Source organism: Myxocyprinus asiaticus, chromosome 17 (assembly GCF_019703515.2).
Source record: "Myxocyprinus asiaticus isolate MX2 ecotype Aquarium Trade chromosome 17, UBuf_Myxa_2, whole genome shotgun sequence".
NCBI lineage: Eukaryota > Metazoa > Chordata > Actinopteri > Cypriniformes > Catostomidae > Myxocyprinus > Myxocyprinus asiaticus.
In genome coordinates this window covers 16498431-16514068 of record NC_059360.1, presented here as the reverse complement: position 1 = coordinate 16514068, position 15638 = coordinate 16498431, and the positions used below count along the sequence as shown (strand labels likewise).

Below are 15638 nucleotides of genomic sequence, written 5' to 3'. Positions count from 1 at the left end.
TACTAACATTACAATTACAATGTACTTATTATGTAACTATATTTTTCTGCAAAATTCTCACAAGATTCACATTTGCTACTACTAAGGTTGAGGTACATGTAGGTTTAGGAGTAGAGTTAATGTTAGGTGTTAGGGTTAGTGTAGGGTTTAGGATTAGGGGTAAGGTTAACAGTGTAACTACAGATGTAATTAACTGCAGGTATGTAAGTACAATGCAACAATGCATATAAATATAATACGTACAATGTATCAAATGCTTAATTAACTAGTAGTTAAAGACACCGAATATAAAGTGGGTCCAAATATAAAAAGTTAACAGTGTTTTAAACAAGATGACTGAAACAAACATACAAAACCACTACTAATAAAAAAACATATTTGTGTAGTTGAACTTTTGACTCAAAACCTTAAAGTTACCAAAGTATAGCCCTTGTGAAAACTTCACAGTGTGACAAATAGCTGTAATTCCACTCTTACCGACATGACAAAGCTTTTCAGAGAAAGTGAAGTATAAGAAACTGCTAGTTATTTTGTTCATTGTCATAAGTGTCAAACGTCTCACTATGGTTCCATCTGAGCCTTTAGGGTAATTTTTATTTCAGTCACTTCATGAGCACATGAGACTTTGTGTGTGTGTGTGTGTGTGTGTGTGTGTATGTGTGTGTGTGTGTGTGTGTGTGTGTGTGTGTGTAGGGATGTCAGTCAAACAGAGGAGGAATTGCAGAGTGTATGATACCTGACCCTATGGAATATTGATGAGCCTGAGGAGAAATAAAAGGGAATAAAGAAAGCAATGACAGAGCGAGAATGGGTGAATAAGAGCAGTCTGCCTCTTTTGGTGCCACTGACTCAAATGAGAGTTTACACAGGGACTCGGGAGACTGCAGACTTAAGACCGGTCTTAATCCATCCATCAAAGCTTCTCTCTCATTACACTGTTACCGGGACTATGAAGGGCTTGTCTCTTAAAATCTCACTTCAAACAGTCTTTTTTTTTTTTTTTTTTTAAGCTCTCAGGACCTCTTCTTTTTCCCTTCATCTCATCCCTTGTATTCATGATTTCAAATGTGATTACATTTCTGCTCTAACTAGCGTAGCTAGAGCCATACTGTTTAGAGAGAGTGTTTACATCAGTAAACTGACTGGCACATGACTTAATGAGGATGCAAAATGAGGTTGGTAGGGAGGGGAGCACAGAGAGTATTTTGGATTGAATAAATAATGAATACAGTAGAATGTGTTACATGAGGAAAATTGTGGAGACACCATTTGGGAGATCCTCCACTCTTTAAAGGAGCCTCAAATTTTCTATTTATGTCCTCAAGTAACTTCAATATATAACTCAGGTGCCTTAAAGCAATTGCCTTATGATGGGGTTACTGAAGGAACCATCGACAGTCCTTAGAGTTCTTTAGAGTTATTGCAGAAACTAAGTTTAAGTTTCTCAGATAACTAAAAGGCTGTCTAGAAGTTCTCCATTGGGTTCTGTCAGTGTGACACCCAAATGGTAGCTCAAGTGACTTTCAATTTTTACATTGCACACAGCTGGAACCCTCTGGAGATCCTCCAGATACCTTTACAGTTTTCTGAGAAACTTACACTTAGTTCCTGTAAGGATTCTAAGTACCATCAACAGCTATTTTAGTAACCCCATCATAAGGGAAAGACTTTGAGGCTCTTGATATATATCTTAAATTTCCTTAATTACATAATATTTGAGGCTCCTGGAAGGGTTCCTGGATGATCTCAACAGTGTGAACCCCCCCAAAAATGTGTCAAGTATCTTGTAGTTTTCACAGTGTCTATAAAAAGAAAAACGGTTCTTGATAAGAATAGGATTATTTGGTGAAACTTAGGGCGTAGAAAAAAACCAATATGGAACATTTATTTTTAGGAGTGTTGGAAAGGAGATATTCTGGTATTATTTTGGTTGTGGACTTGTATAAAGGTTTTAAGTCATCCACAACACTATGTGAGGTAAAACTCATTCTGAATTCTGGACTTTGTAATCCATTTGCTCAAGATGTCTAGTTGCTCATCCAAGCAAAAACTGGTGGAAAGCCTTTTTATAACATTCATGTTTAAATGCATTGAGAATAGTTTTTCACACATCATTCACACAAATATGCTTATGTATATGTAAACATAGCAAAATATAAAATACTGTTCTGTTCCACTTTAGACATAAGTGTTGACAATTTGTGTTGACCTAGTGAAACAAGCTGAGCAGGGCTTGAAATAGTTTGAGGTCAGAGCAGTCTCATAAGGGAAGTGTCACTTTACCGACTTTTATCCTGCACCATCAAAATGCCATTGTTTTAACTGTCTCATCTCCATTCGGAAACTTTAGTTGAAAGCTCGTAAATGTATAATATTTGTCTTATAAGTATTTAGTTACATAGTACAATTTTTGAGCCCCCAACCAAACCCCTAAACCTAACCACTTCTCAATAATATAAAAAATGTACAGTTTAAGGCAAATAAATGTACAGTAACAATATTTTTAGTTACATTATACTATTATATAGATATACACTCACCGACTACTTTATTGGGTAAAACTGTACACCTACTTATTCATGCGATTATCTAATCAGCTAATCGTGTTGCAGCAGTGCAATGCATACAATCATGCAGATACTAGTCAGGACCTTCAGTTAATGTACACATCAACCATCAGAATGGGGAACAAATGTGATCTCAGTGATTTCAACCATGGCATGATTGTTGGTGCCAGATGGGCTGGTTCGAGTATTTCTGTAACCGCTGATCTCTTGGGATTTTCACGCACAACAGTCTCTAGAGTTTACTCAGAATGGTGCCAAAAAAAAAAAAAAAAAAAAACCTACAATGAGCGGCAGTTCTGCGGATGTAAACACCTTGTTGATGAGAGAGGTCAACGGAGAATGGCCAGACTGGTTCGAGCTAACAGAAAGGCTACAGTAACTCAGATAACCCCTCTTTACAATTCTAGTAAGCAGAATAGCATCTAAGAATGCACAACATGTCAAACATTGAGGCAAATGGGCTACAACAGCAGAAGACCACGTGGATTCCATTCTTTCAGCCAAGAACAGAAAACTGAGGCTGCAGTGGGCCTACTATCTGTGTACCTCAGCAGAAATCGAGATCCATAAGACCAGGCTAAGTTTTTCCAGTCTTTAACTGTCCAGTTTTGGTGAGCCTGTGCCCACTGCAGCCTCAGCTTTCTGTTCTTGGGTGACATAAGTGGAACCCGACGTAGGTCCTAATAAAGTGGTCGGTGTATGTATTTGAGAAACTTTGCCATGTCACAATCAGTGATGCGGATTTGTTGAAAATAGAAAATATTGTTTTTATGGTGCTTTTGTCATTTTATGAACTACAGCTCAAACATAAAAAATAAAAAAAAGCCTCCTTGATGATTACAGAATTTTCATTCATTTCATTTTAATATATCTCAAAGTGAAGTCTTGGATAAAGAAAGGAAATTCCCCCGAACAAGTTAAATAAGGCACCAGAGTGATGTTTTAAATATGTTACAAGTGTGACACGGGAGTGACATATGAGAGTGAGTGTGTTGTTCAGGTAGATATAATTGACACTTGGATCCTTATACAGAAGATTGGCTGAGCCTCTTGTGATGATTTAAACTGGATTTATTCTACCTGTTAAATCAAAACAAATCCACAACTCAGGCTAGACCTTTATTGTACAGCTTCAAGCTAGAATGCATGGCAGTTGGTCAATACATTCCTCTTGTTCTAATTTTTTATTTATTTATCAGTTCTACTGGAGAAATGTTTATTGGTGTTAGCCTAGAGGGAAGTACAGTTTTGAGATCTCTGGACTAAATTGTGTGTCTGGTTACCATGGAAATGAGTGTTGGTTTGCTCCCTGAATCTGTAATGACGGAGCTATCCAGTCTGAAGATTATAAAAGAGATTTGTGAGAGCCATGGCCAAACAATACATTGCATTGACATCTGCATCTCAGGTTTTGCAAAGCAGCCATTTGCTGTGTCTCAAAATTCATTTAAAATTGCAGACTGTTGTTAAGATTCGTGTTTGATAACTTTCTTGACTTTATTGGACAGGCACAGGATGCATATGTGATATTTAGAATGCAGAGTGGAGGTCTTTTGCATGCCTGCCTTTAAATATGCAAGACCCCTGAGACTTTGTTTTTTGTTTAGACTCTTGTTTAACATAAGTTAAAGCATTGTGAACTAACAATGAACAATAGTATATAAGTATATTATTAATTGACATTTAACCTAAATTAATAAATGATGTAAAAATGATTGGTCATAATAAATAGATAGATAGATAGATAGATAGACTGATTGATTGATTGATAGATGGAAGTGACTGACCAACGCTGTTTAGCACCTGTATTCTCTTATTAAGCATGAAAAGGAGGGCCTGTCTTTTTGTCTGCTGAACCCAAATGCATTCAGACTGAGCAGTGAGCATCTGCACTCTATCTGACAACAACAATTAACTGTCCATACTGCAGTGCACTCAAACCCTCTGCACAATCATTTTAATTAGAATCATTCAAGGGCTGTATTGTTAAAGTCTCTTTTTGAGAGAGAGTGGCTTCTACATATTTAGTATTGACTTGTGCAACTATTACAACTATTATGCTCTCAGAACTTTGCTTTGCCTTATAGGCTTATGCCTCACAAACAAAGATGTTTTAAGATATTGAGATGCACCTGGATTAATCTGCCTGAGTATGTGACAAAGTTCTGCTTTTACTTGCACAAAGGCAAATTTGCTACTGTTTTCCACACTAAAACTTAAAAACTAAAACATGCTTCATATGGTAACATCTAAATTAACTGGTTTGATTCATGTCAAAAATATTACTTATCATGTCTGAATCAACCTGAAAACATTAGGTTACAACAACAAAAACAATTTTAAGGTCTAGGTCAGGTAGAAATTGTTAAGGTAACAATCGCAGGTTACCACTTTTTACAGTGCGAAGTGCTTACTCTTCTCACTGTGATACTTTTATAAAAATTGGTAAATAAGTTATTAACAAACATTATATAATGCTAAACAGATCATTAGTTCATGTGCATTCAAATAAGAATATTAAGTAAAACATTACATTACATAATGTCATTTTTTGTGTGAAATGGTTTTGTTTAAGTCCAAAAGAATATTTGATCTGAATAAATCAATCTAGCAAATTAACTTAACACTAACAAAAGTAATTTTTTGGGTGATCTCATGACAGTTACATGACTGTGGCAACATTTTCGCAAAATATTATGTGGTTCCTTAGACATATCGCGGCAGTCCTGAGGTGAAATGTCCACTGTGTGCCGCTTAAAGTGAGTTACATTTTCTCCCGAACAGATGAAATTTGCAAGGTGAATGCTGTATAAAACAAAAACAAAATATTTTTCTACCCTAAACCTTAAACCTAACCGATAGTGGCCTTAACAGCAAATGTGAGATGAAAAACACAATAGTTGAAGCAACCATGTCATTTTTGTTGTGCTTCTATGACACTTTCGGTTCATATGTTGACTTGTGTGCTCTACAGGACTTGTACCCAGGTCTTTTGCATTGCAACTTCATAATTTGCAAGTGCAACACTGTTACATTGTTACTGCTCAATTTTATCCCACCTGAACAAGCTTGTATATGTATTTGGTATTTATGTAATGTATTAACTCTTCTATTCTGATCAAGTAGGGCCATTTACTTTGCAATTTTTTTTTTTTTTTTTTTATGATAACATTTATATTTCCTTGAAGTAAAAACAATTAAAATTATGCACTTCTTTTGAAATTTTATGTTTTTTAGATCTTATTTACATATACATTTCTCAATTTCGCTATTCATTTGCATATGCAAATAAGCAAATTTATGTAACTTCACTACCATAAAAACCTAGTTGAAACATGTACAAATATGAGAATGTGTTCTGTATTGAGGGCAGATTGCTGCCATTTGGTGAAAAGAAAAAAAATAACATGACTTGAAAATCGTGTTATGACAATAATAGCCAGTAGATGGCTGCAGTGTTCTATGCAGCCACCTACTGTGTAGTAATTCTAAATGTTATTACATGTTATGCATTTACATATATATATATATAGAGAGAGAGAGAGAGACATTATCAAACTCTTATTTGTCAAAGTTTAGCATTTGTTTTTTTTTTGTAACTGCATGCATGAGTGTGGCCATGCATGTGTTTGTGTGTAAGGGGTTCTGCCTTCTGGCTGTGTAAAGGCCTTCACACGCGGGATGCGAAAAGTGGCCAAATGCCGCACGGCTGCCGTTTTCTGTCGTAGTGGAAGCATTTTGTTTACGTCAAGGCGCTGCTCACATCGCGGTTTCAGGGGCGGCCGTTGATATAGTTACTATCAACAAGAACTCCATTGCGCAAAGTCACCTTCACACAAACAGCAGCAGCAAACTTCCAATGTATGTAAAATAAATATTCTGCACATGGCAACACTCATCTAATTTCTCAAAATCCTTTATTATTTGTTGTTATTTATAAATTCATTAGAATTGACTAAAATACTTTGTGTATGGTTCATAGACTTCATGACGCCCACTGAGTTCTGTTAATTTACTGTTTTTTAGTCTTTCCCATTCATTTCCTTTGGTCTGTCAATTTTGACCACAAACAGCAGAGGTGACGTTTTAAAAATCACAAATTCTTGTACCGTTCATATAAACGAAACAATTTTTAGCTCTTCGGAAAAATGTATTCCGGTTAAAAAACACAGAACAGAATAGTTTAATGTAATGCAAGTGTTAAAATTTATCGTCTTATAAGTCATGCACTATAGTAAAAATGTTTAGATGTCATAAGATAGCACTGTGTGAGAAACAGGGCAAAAGTAAGTGCTTATGAACTGATAATGTGCTGTTTTAGTCGTGATTTGTTTTAAAGGGAATACAAGTAAATGTTGTTGTAGTGCCTGTAGTGTTCATTTTGCCAGGAAAATGTTGCAATAAGTACAACAAGACATGTAAAAATAATTTTGCAAAAATCTAGGTATAGTTGAGGTTCAATCTACACTGCCTGGCAAAAAAAAAAAAAACAACAACAAAAAAACATCTACTCTAATATTTTGTTGAAACGCCTTTAGCTTTGATTACGGTGCACATTCATTGTGACATTGTTTCGACAACATTATGCAACGTCACAACATTTATTTCCATCCATAGTTGCATTTGGACTCAAGATGGCGCCGAGTATGGCTGCTGCGTTGCGAGCTCCGACACAACATAGCAATGGTTTGTTTGTTTTGTTTACAATTCTTATGTTTTTTGTCTTGGATGTTGTCTGCCTTATTGTCTACGACAGACAAACACTTTTGGACATTGGTTCAGCGATCTCACACCGTAAACCGGACTTCACATTCCTCAATGCCGACCCGCTGTTTACAAACACGCAAGCGGAGCCCTTTGTCTGGGCAGCACGGCCGCGGAAATGCAGGAGGAAAAGGGGAAACAGAGCCGGCGTTCTCATCAGAGTAAGACGCCGCGCAAATCGACCCCCGCTACCCACTATTCTACTGGCAAATGTTCAGTCTCTGGATAACAAGCTCTGCGAGCTGAAAGCGCGGATCTCTTTCCAACGAGAGACGAGGGACTGCTGCATTATCTGCCTTACGGAAACTTGGATGTCTGCGGAGATTCCAGACTCAGCCATTGAACCCGCGGGGTTCTCCATGCTCCGAGCGGACAGAGCGAAAGACCTCTCAGGTAAAATTAGAGGAGGTGGTGTATGTTTTATGATCAACAAATCCTGGTGTGATCAGAGGAACGTACATTCCATCAAGTCTTTCTGTTCTCCTGATCTGGAATTTCTTATGCTTCTGTGTCGACCATTCTGGCTACCGAGGGAATTCACAGCGGTCATTATCACTGCTGTGTACATCCCACCACAAGCCGACACAGACCGGGCACTCAAGGAACTGTATGGGAGTATAAGTGAGCAGGAAACCGCGCACCCTGAGGCCGCATTCATTGTGACCGGGGACTTTAATAAAGCCAGTTTCAAATCAGTCGCACCAAAATATCACCAGCACATTAGTTTCAACACACGAGGGGACCGGGTTTTGGACCATTGCTACTCTCCGTTCCGGGATGGCTACAAATCCCTCCCCCGCCTACCATTTGGCAAATCGGACCACTCTTCCATTCTGCTTCTGCCCGCTTACAGGCAGAAATTGAAACAGGAAGCACCCACCCTCAGAACGATCCAGTGCTGGTCGGACCAATCAGACTCTGTGCTACAGGACTGTTTTGATCACACGGACTGGGAGATGTTCCGGTCCGCCTCTGATGACGACATCGAGCTTTACGCTGATAGCGTAATGTGTTTCATCAGAACGTGCATATAGGAAGTGATTCCGACCAGAACTGTGCGAATCTATCCGAATCAGAAGCCGTGGATCAATAGCGATGTTCGCGCGGCACTTAATGTGCGGACCTCCGCTTTTAATTCCGGGAACGCGGAGGAGCATAAACAAGCCAGTTATGCCCTCCGAAAAACAATCAAAACAGCAAAACGCCAGTACAGGAGCAAGATTGAAGGACAGTTTAACACCACCAACTCTAGAAGCATGTGGCAGGGAATTAACATCATCACGGACTTTAAAGGGAATAAAAACTCCGCCATGAACACCGCTGCCTCTCTACCGGATGAGCTAAATACTTTTTATGCTCGTTTCGAGGGAAATAACACCGCCCTCGCGGAGAGAGCTCTCACGGCCGAAGCTACAGAGGTTAGTTTACTCTCCGTCTCTGTAGCGGATGTAACCCGATCCTTCCGATGGGTGAATATCCGCAAAGCCACGGGTCCAGACGGCATTCCGGGCCGCGTCATCAGAGCGTGCGCGAACCAGCTGGCTGGTGTTTTTACGGACATTTTCAACCTTTCCCTCTCTTTGTCTGTAGTCCCCACATGCTTTAAAACATCCACCATTGTGCCTGTTCCAAAACAATCGAAAATAACTTGTTTAAATGACTGGCGTCCTGTTGCTCTGACCCCCATCATCAGCAAATGTTTTGAGAGACTAATCAGAGATTACATCTGCTCTGTATTACCACTCAATCTTGACCCGCTGCAGTTTGCTTACCGCAACAACCGCTCCACTGATGATGCCATTGCATCTACAATACACACTGCTCTCTCCCACCTGGAAAAAAAGAACACTTATGTGAGAATGTTGTTTGTAGACTACAGCTCAGCATTCAACACCATAGTGCCCTCCAAGCTAGATGAGAAACTCCGGGCTCTGGGCTTAAACAGCTCGCTGTGCAGCTGGATCCTGGACTTCCTGTCAAGCAGACGCCAGGTGGTTAGAATAGGCAGCAACATCTCCTCATCACTGACCCTCAACACTGGAGCCCCGCAGGGCTGTGTTCTCAGCCCACTACTGTATTCCCTGTACACACATGACTGTGTGGCAACACATAACTCCAATGCCATCATTAAGTTTGCTGATGACACGACGGTGGTAGGTCTGATCACTGACAATGATGAAACAGCCTACAGAGAGGAGGTGCACACTTTGACACACTGGTGTCAGGAGCACAACCTCTCCCTCAACGTCAGTAAGACAAAGGAGCTTGTGGTGGACTTCAGAAGAAAAGACAGAGAACACAGTCCAATCACCATCAATGGAGCACCAGTGGAGAGAGTCAGTAGCTTCAAGTTCCTGGGTGTCCACATCACTGAGGAACTCACATGGTCCGTCCACACTGAAGTCGTTGTGAAGAAGGCTCATCAGCGCCTCTTCTTCCTGAGACGGCTGAGGAAGTTTGGAATGAACCGCCACATCCTCACACGGTTCTACACCTGCACTGTGGAGAGCATCCTGACTGGCTGTATCTCCGCCTGGTACGGCAATAGCACCGCCCACAACTGCAAAGCACTGCAAAGGGTGGTGCGAACTGCCAGACACATCATCGGAGGTGAGCTTCCCTCCCTCCAGGAAATATATACAAGGCGGTGTGTGAAAAAAGCTCGGAGGATCATCAGAGACTCCAGCCACCCGAGCCATGGGCTGTTCTCACTGCTACCATCAGGTAGGCGGTATCGCAGCATCAGGACCCGCACCAGCCGACTCCATGATAGCTTCTTCCCCTAAGCAATCAGACTTCTGAACTCTTGATCTCCCACGATCAAAATACATCAGCCCTGCACTTTATTACTCTTTTATCTCACACCGGACTGTCATAAATTATATTACTGTTATTATATTATGTCTCTCTTAACAACTGACTATCAACCGACAGCCTGAATGTCAATACAGTACAATACTGTACATTCTATATATATATATATATATATATATATATATATATATGTATATACATACTTTTTTTTATATATATTTTAATTTTTATTGAATAATGTGTATCTATATAGTATCTATATAGTAAAAAACAAACAAAAAAACAAAAACAGCATATTGTATACTGTACAGTGTATGTTATTATTTGTATATTGTTGAGTGTAATTATGTGTATAACAGATGTTTAAATTGTGTTGTGTTAATTTGATGTTTTAAGTTGTGTAATTATGTATAACAGATGTTTAAATTGTGTTGTGTTAATTTGATGTTTTAAGTTGAGTGTAATTATGTATAACAGATGTTTAAATTGTGTTGTGTTAATTTGATGTTTTAAGTTGAGTTTAATTATGTATAACAGATGTTTAAATTGCGTTGTGTTAATTTGATGTTATTGTAAATTGGTATATGTCTCATCACTGTCACGACTGCTATGTTGATCGGAACTGCACCCAAGAATTTCACACACCATTGCACTTGTGTATATGGCTGTGTGACAATAAAGTGATTTGATTTGATTTTGATTTGATTTGTTTTTGGCCGAGATCTTGTATTGATGACAGGAGAGTCTAACCACTTCGTAAAGTCTTCTCCAGCACACCCCAAATGGGGTAAAGATGAGGACTCTGTGGTGGCCAATTCATGCATGAAAATGATGTTTCATGCTCCCTGAACCACTCTTCCACAATCTGAGCCTGATGAGTCTAGGGCATTGTCGTTGTCTGGAATATGCATGTGCCGACAGGGGGAAAAAAATCCATTGATGGGATAACCTGGACATTCAGTACATTCAGGTATTCAGCTGACTTCATTTTACTGCCTCATATCGTTGCTGAGCCAAGACCTGAGCAATTGAAGCAATCCCAGATCATAACACTGCCTCCAGAGGCATGTACAGTGGGCACTATGCATGATGGGTGTGATTTCCTTCTTACCCTGATGTGCCCATCGCTTTGGAATAGGGTAAATCTGGACCACATTACCTTTTGACATTGCTCCACAGTCCAATCTTTATGCTCCCTAGCAAATTAAAGTTGTTTTTTCCGATTAGCCTCACTAACAAGTGGCTTTCTTGTGGCCACACAGCTGTTTAGTCCCAATCCTGTAAGTTCTCTTCACATTGTGCGTGTGGAAATGCTCTTACTTTCACTATTTAACATAGCCGTGAGTTCTACTGTCGATTTTTTACAATGTGACTTCAAGCGTTTTAGTGATCTCCGATCACGATCATTCAAGATTTTTTTTTCTGATCACATTTCTTCCGTGAAGCTGACGGTTCACCAGTATCCTTCCAGGTTTTAATAATGTGTTGGACAATTCTTAACCCAATTCCAGTGATTTCAACAATCTCCTTAGTTGTTTTCTTTGCTTGATGCAGGGCAATAATTTGCCCTTTCTGAAACACAGTAACATCTTTTCCACGACCACAGGATATGCCTTCCAACATGGTTGTTTAAGAAATAAGAAGCTACACACTGCATCAGTTAGGGTTAAAAGAATTGTTGCCAGCTGAAACATATTAATCGCTGCAATAATTATCCAAATATCTGCTTATTTAAATTCTTTTTTTTTGGCCAAGCAGTGTAGTAGAAATGGATTCTTGAGGTAACAATTGCATTTTACCACATTTTTTCCCCATTGTAGATTTTACATTTTCGTAATGTAAGTAATGTAAGTGGTGCTTGCTTGTGGAAAAAGTCTTTGGAATGATGCTAATGTTTTGTTGGTGGTTTTTAGGGTGAAAAAAAGTTTTGTCAGGTGACTTAAAATGTGCTTCACGTAGTTACATCTATTTTATTTTACTTTTTTTTTTTTTTTAATTCAAGTCAAAAATATTTAGTATCAACCGGAATACAGATTACACCAACTAAAGTATTTTTAAGGGTTAAATCAAGTAAAAAAATAGCACTTTAAGTTACTGTAATAGCTGCATGTAACCACTTTTTACAGCTTGCAATACCAGTGGAAAATGTATACCACAGTTTTGGCCATCAGTGAATGGAAGGGCAGGAAGGTTTAGCAGAGAATAGATTATGCCTTTGACATTGCTTTATAACCTTGCTGTGAATTATGAATGGCCTATTTATGACACCTGTTGGCCTAGCGCCATTCCTAAGCTCACCCTGATTAACACATACAACAAAGGGGCTATTGTTTTGTTTATTTTTTCATTTTAGACAATGATGCATTTATATCCTCAAAATGTTTGTATTAAGAATAACATGCTCTGGTAAAGCTACAACTATGCTTAAATCACTGAATGAGGGTGGTTAAAAAAAGCAGGAAGTACTGTATATTGTGAGGGAAGTGTTTAGTTCCTTTCTTTCCCCCTTCCTGTTTTTGTGAGTGACCGGTCTCTTTGTTCTTGTGTTGTTGTTTTAGGTGGATTAGTGAAATGCCCACCACTCAGCCTCGACTTGTGCTTTAGGACTGAGTATTCTCCTTCTTGGTTATTCTTCAAGCACAAAGTGGATCCATGATTGAATATTGTCTCTTTTTCTGTGCCGAACTGTTCTTCTCTTAAAGTCAAGCTAAATGCTCCTGACTCCCAAGAGCTGTATGTAAAAAAAATTCTGTCTCATATTGTATATGAGGAAAACACCACTTAATGGTAAATATTTGCCTGTCTTTCACCAGGAATAACATAATCTCACATTAAAAATAAATGAAAGGATGAATTCACAGTTGAAGTTACTGTACCACTTGCACTTTTTGAACTGATTTGATCTTGTAATATAAAAGTGATGTTTTTATAATTCATAGGTATTCATACATAAAGTGTAGTATTCACTACACAAGCACATTTGACATTGAAATGTACAATTTCAAAATACTGACAGCATCAAAACGTAAAAATGTTTATGTATTAACAACTTTAGAGACGTACAAATATTTATGAATCCTATGAGATTCATAGATTATTTAATTCATTGGTTGATTTTTATTGTATTTATAATAAATGAGTCAGTAAATGAGTGAAACACAAGTTCGACAGTGTTTCATTTATATTTCCTACTTGTTGAGCTTTGATGATAATTCAGTTCAACCAAAGAGTGCATATAACTTTTATTATTCTCATCTGGATTCATTTTCAGAGGATTTGTAAATATCTCTAAAGTTGTACGTATGTAAAAGGCTTACCCTTTCATACAAATACCTTTGAATACAAATGAGGTCACCCTTGTATTATTTGTAAGTACTGTATAATACATTTTGAACTACAGAATGATATCATGCAGTAATGACTTTTAGTTAAAGAGTTAAAGCATTGCATGTGCAGAACATTGTCTGGAGGTACACAGTGGAGATCATCTGAAATGGAGCACGGCCGGAATGATTGTGTGGCGTGAAAGCATTAATAACCCCTTAATAAAATTAGAACAATGAAAGGTCAACTCTGGAATTGGAAGAAGTAACTGAGAATTGCTACTCTAATTTGTTCTTCCCAATAAGCCACTCACCGCAATTAAACTTGCACAGCTTCTTCTCTTCCAGGGGTAGAATCCTGGAATCATTCTTCAATTAAATCCATTGCATGTCATTGAAATTTGAGGTACTTTAAAAGCATATTTTCCATTAATTGGGCCACCGCAGCTCTCTGTAGCTCTTCGTCTCAGAACTCAAAGTGACAGAAAACCATATGGGCTCTGTAGTCAGCCACAAAACTTCAATCAAAGGTAGTCTGTTGAGGAAGAAACTAAAAATAGAAGGAACTGTTAAATAAGAAGTTTATTTCTGGTCCTTTACTCACTCTCATATTGTTCCAAACCCATATGACTTTCTATTTCTGTTGAACACATGAGAAAAACCATCAGTATTTTACTGCACCGTTTCAGATATGTGACCTTCGTCAGGCAGGTGATCGAAACTTTGCAATGTGTACGGGATATTTATGCACCTACCAGCAACCTTACAGGTGTGCAAGGTTTATTCATTTAGTGTTGAACACAAGAAAAAATATTTTTTTTAAAAGTCCAGGCTGCTCTTTTCCACACAAAGACAGTATGACCAGTGACTGTCAAGCAAAAAGGACAAAAATGCACCAAAAATAATCAATATTACTTGAACACTATATTCAAAGTCTTCTAAAATCATACAATAGCTTTGTGTGAGAATAATACTCAATTTAAAGTCATTAGTTACTAAAAAACCTCCCCTCCACCATAGCTCGTAAATCTCATTCATGCTCACAAATTCAAATCCTGACACACTGCAATTGGTCATGAGACATCTGAGAACCAATTATATCAAATGTGATTGGTCAAAAACCTATAATGCACAAAGCAATGAGAAATGCAGAGTATGCAGCCACCATTTGTAAACAAACTTGTAGCTGCTAGCCTGCTACTCTGAGGATTGCGCTAATTTTACAGTTCCCTTAACAAAAATAACATTAAAAACAACAAAGTATACAAAGAGAATCACCCATTTCACATGTGTGTGCGAGGGGTCAGCCGAGCTTGCTGTGTGACTTCACTGGGAGACACGCTTTGAGTTTTCAATTGCATCTGTACTGTGTGACTATACAGAAAATAAAGTGATTTCTGGATTACTACATAATTTTTTTTCCTGGGATGATGGATATAAATAATCAGATGTTTATCAAGAATGGGTAATTTAACTCTATTGAAATCTAGTTTACATGAAGGAAGTATTGCGTGCTTGTTACTGGGTGGTTAACCTGCATCAAGATGTCTTTTTAAAGTCAACGCGCGTGTAGTTGATTGTGTTGATCATTTTCAACATACTGTTCCTGGAGTTCAGCAAGATGTATCTCCTCTCACACACACAACTCGAGTGGCAAGTGTAAACTGCAACCTGAAGACAACAGGCTGCGTTTCCAGTTCCATTTTCCACAGTTTCCTTAAAATTTCCAATTGTAATGACCCAGCTCACGCAATAAGCTTAGAACGGTACAATTTAATATTTAAATTAAAAACCAGCTGTCATGATAATCAGTTAAACAATGCTTTTATAAAGCAGTTTTATTAAACAATTAAAAACGGGCAACACTTTAATAAAATGCATTTAAAAAAGAGAGATGAAGCACAGACAAGCCAACCCACAGAAATCACCACTACAAACCATTGTAATATTCACCACGTGCCCAACCGCACCCCAAGTGCCACCACCTGGGAAGCAATGGAGTAACTAAGTATACCAAACAATGTCTGCAGCCTATACACAGCCAGCACTCAAGGTGGCTAAGAGATCACAAAACAATAAATATACAATGAAATACCTAAAATAATAAACAAATAACAAACAATATAGATCACATCTCTGATGGTTTTTTTTTGCACAACAGTAACCCAAT

General features: G+C 38.2%; 1 protein-coding gene across 1 annotated transcript in view; it reads left to right on the top strand.

Moving 5' to 3' along the window:
• Positions 1-13766, top strand: part of zgc:174356 (uncharacterized protein LOC100137120 homolog) — a 50054-nt gene extending 36288 nt beyond the window's left edge. Inside the window, exon 7 of the mRNA XM_051722297.1 lies at positions 12704-13766. Coding sequence (XP_051578257.1) covers positions 12704-12749 — 46 coding nt within the window. The 3' untranslated portion in view covers positions 12750-13766. The remainder of the gene's footprint in view (positions 1-12703) is intronic.
• Positions 13767-15638: the final 1872 nt, after the last annotated feature.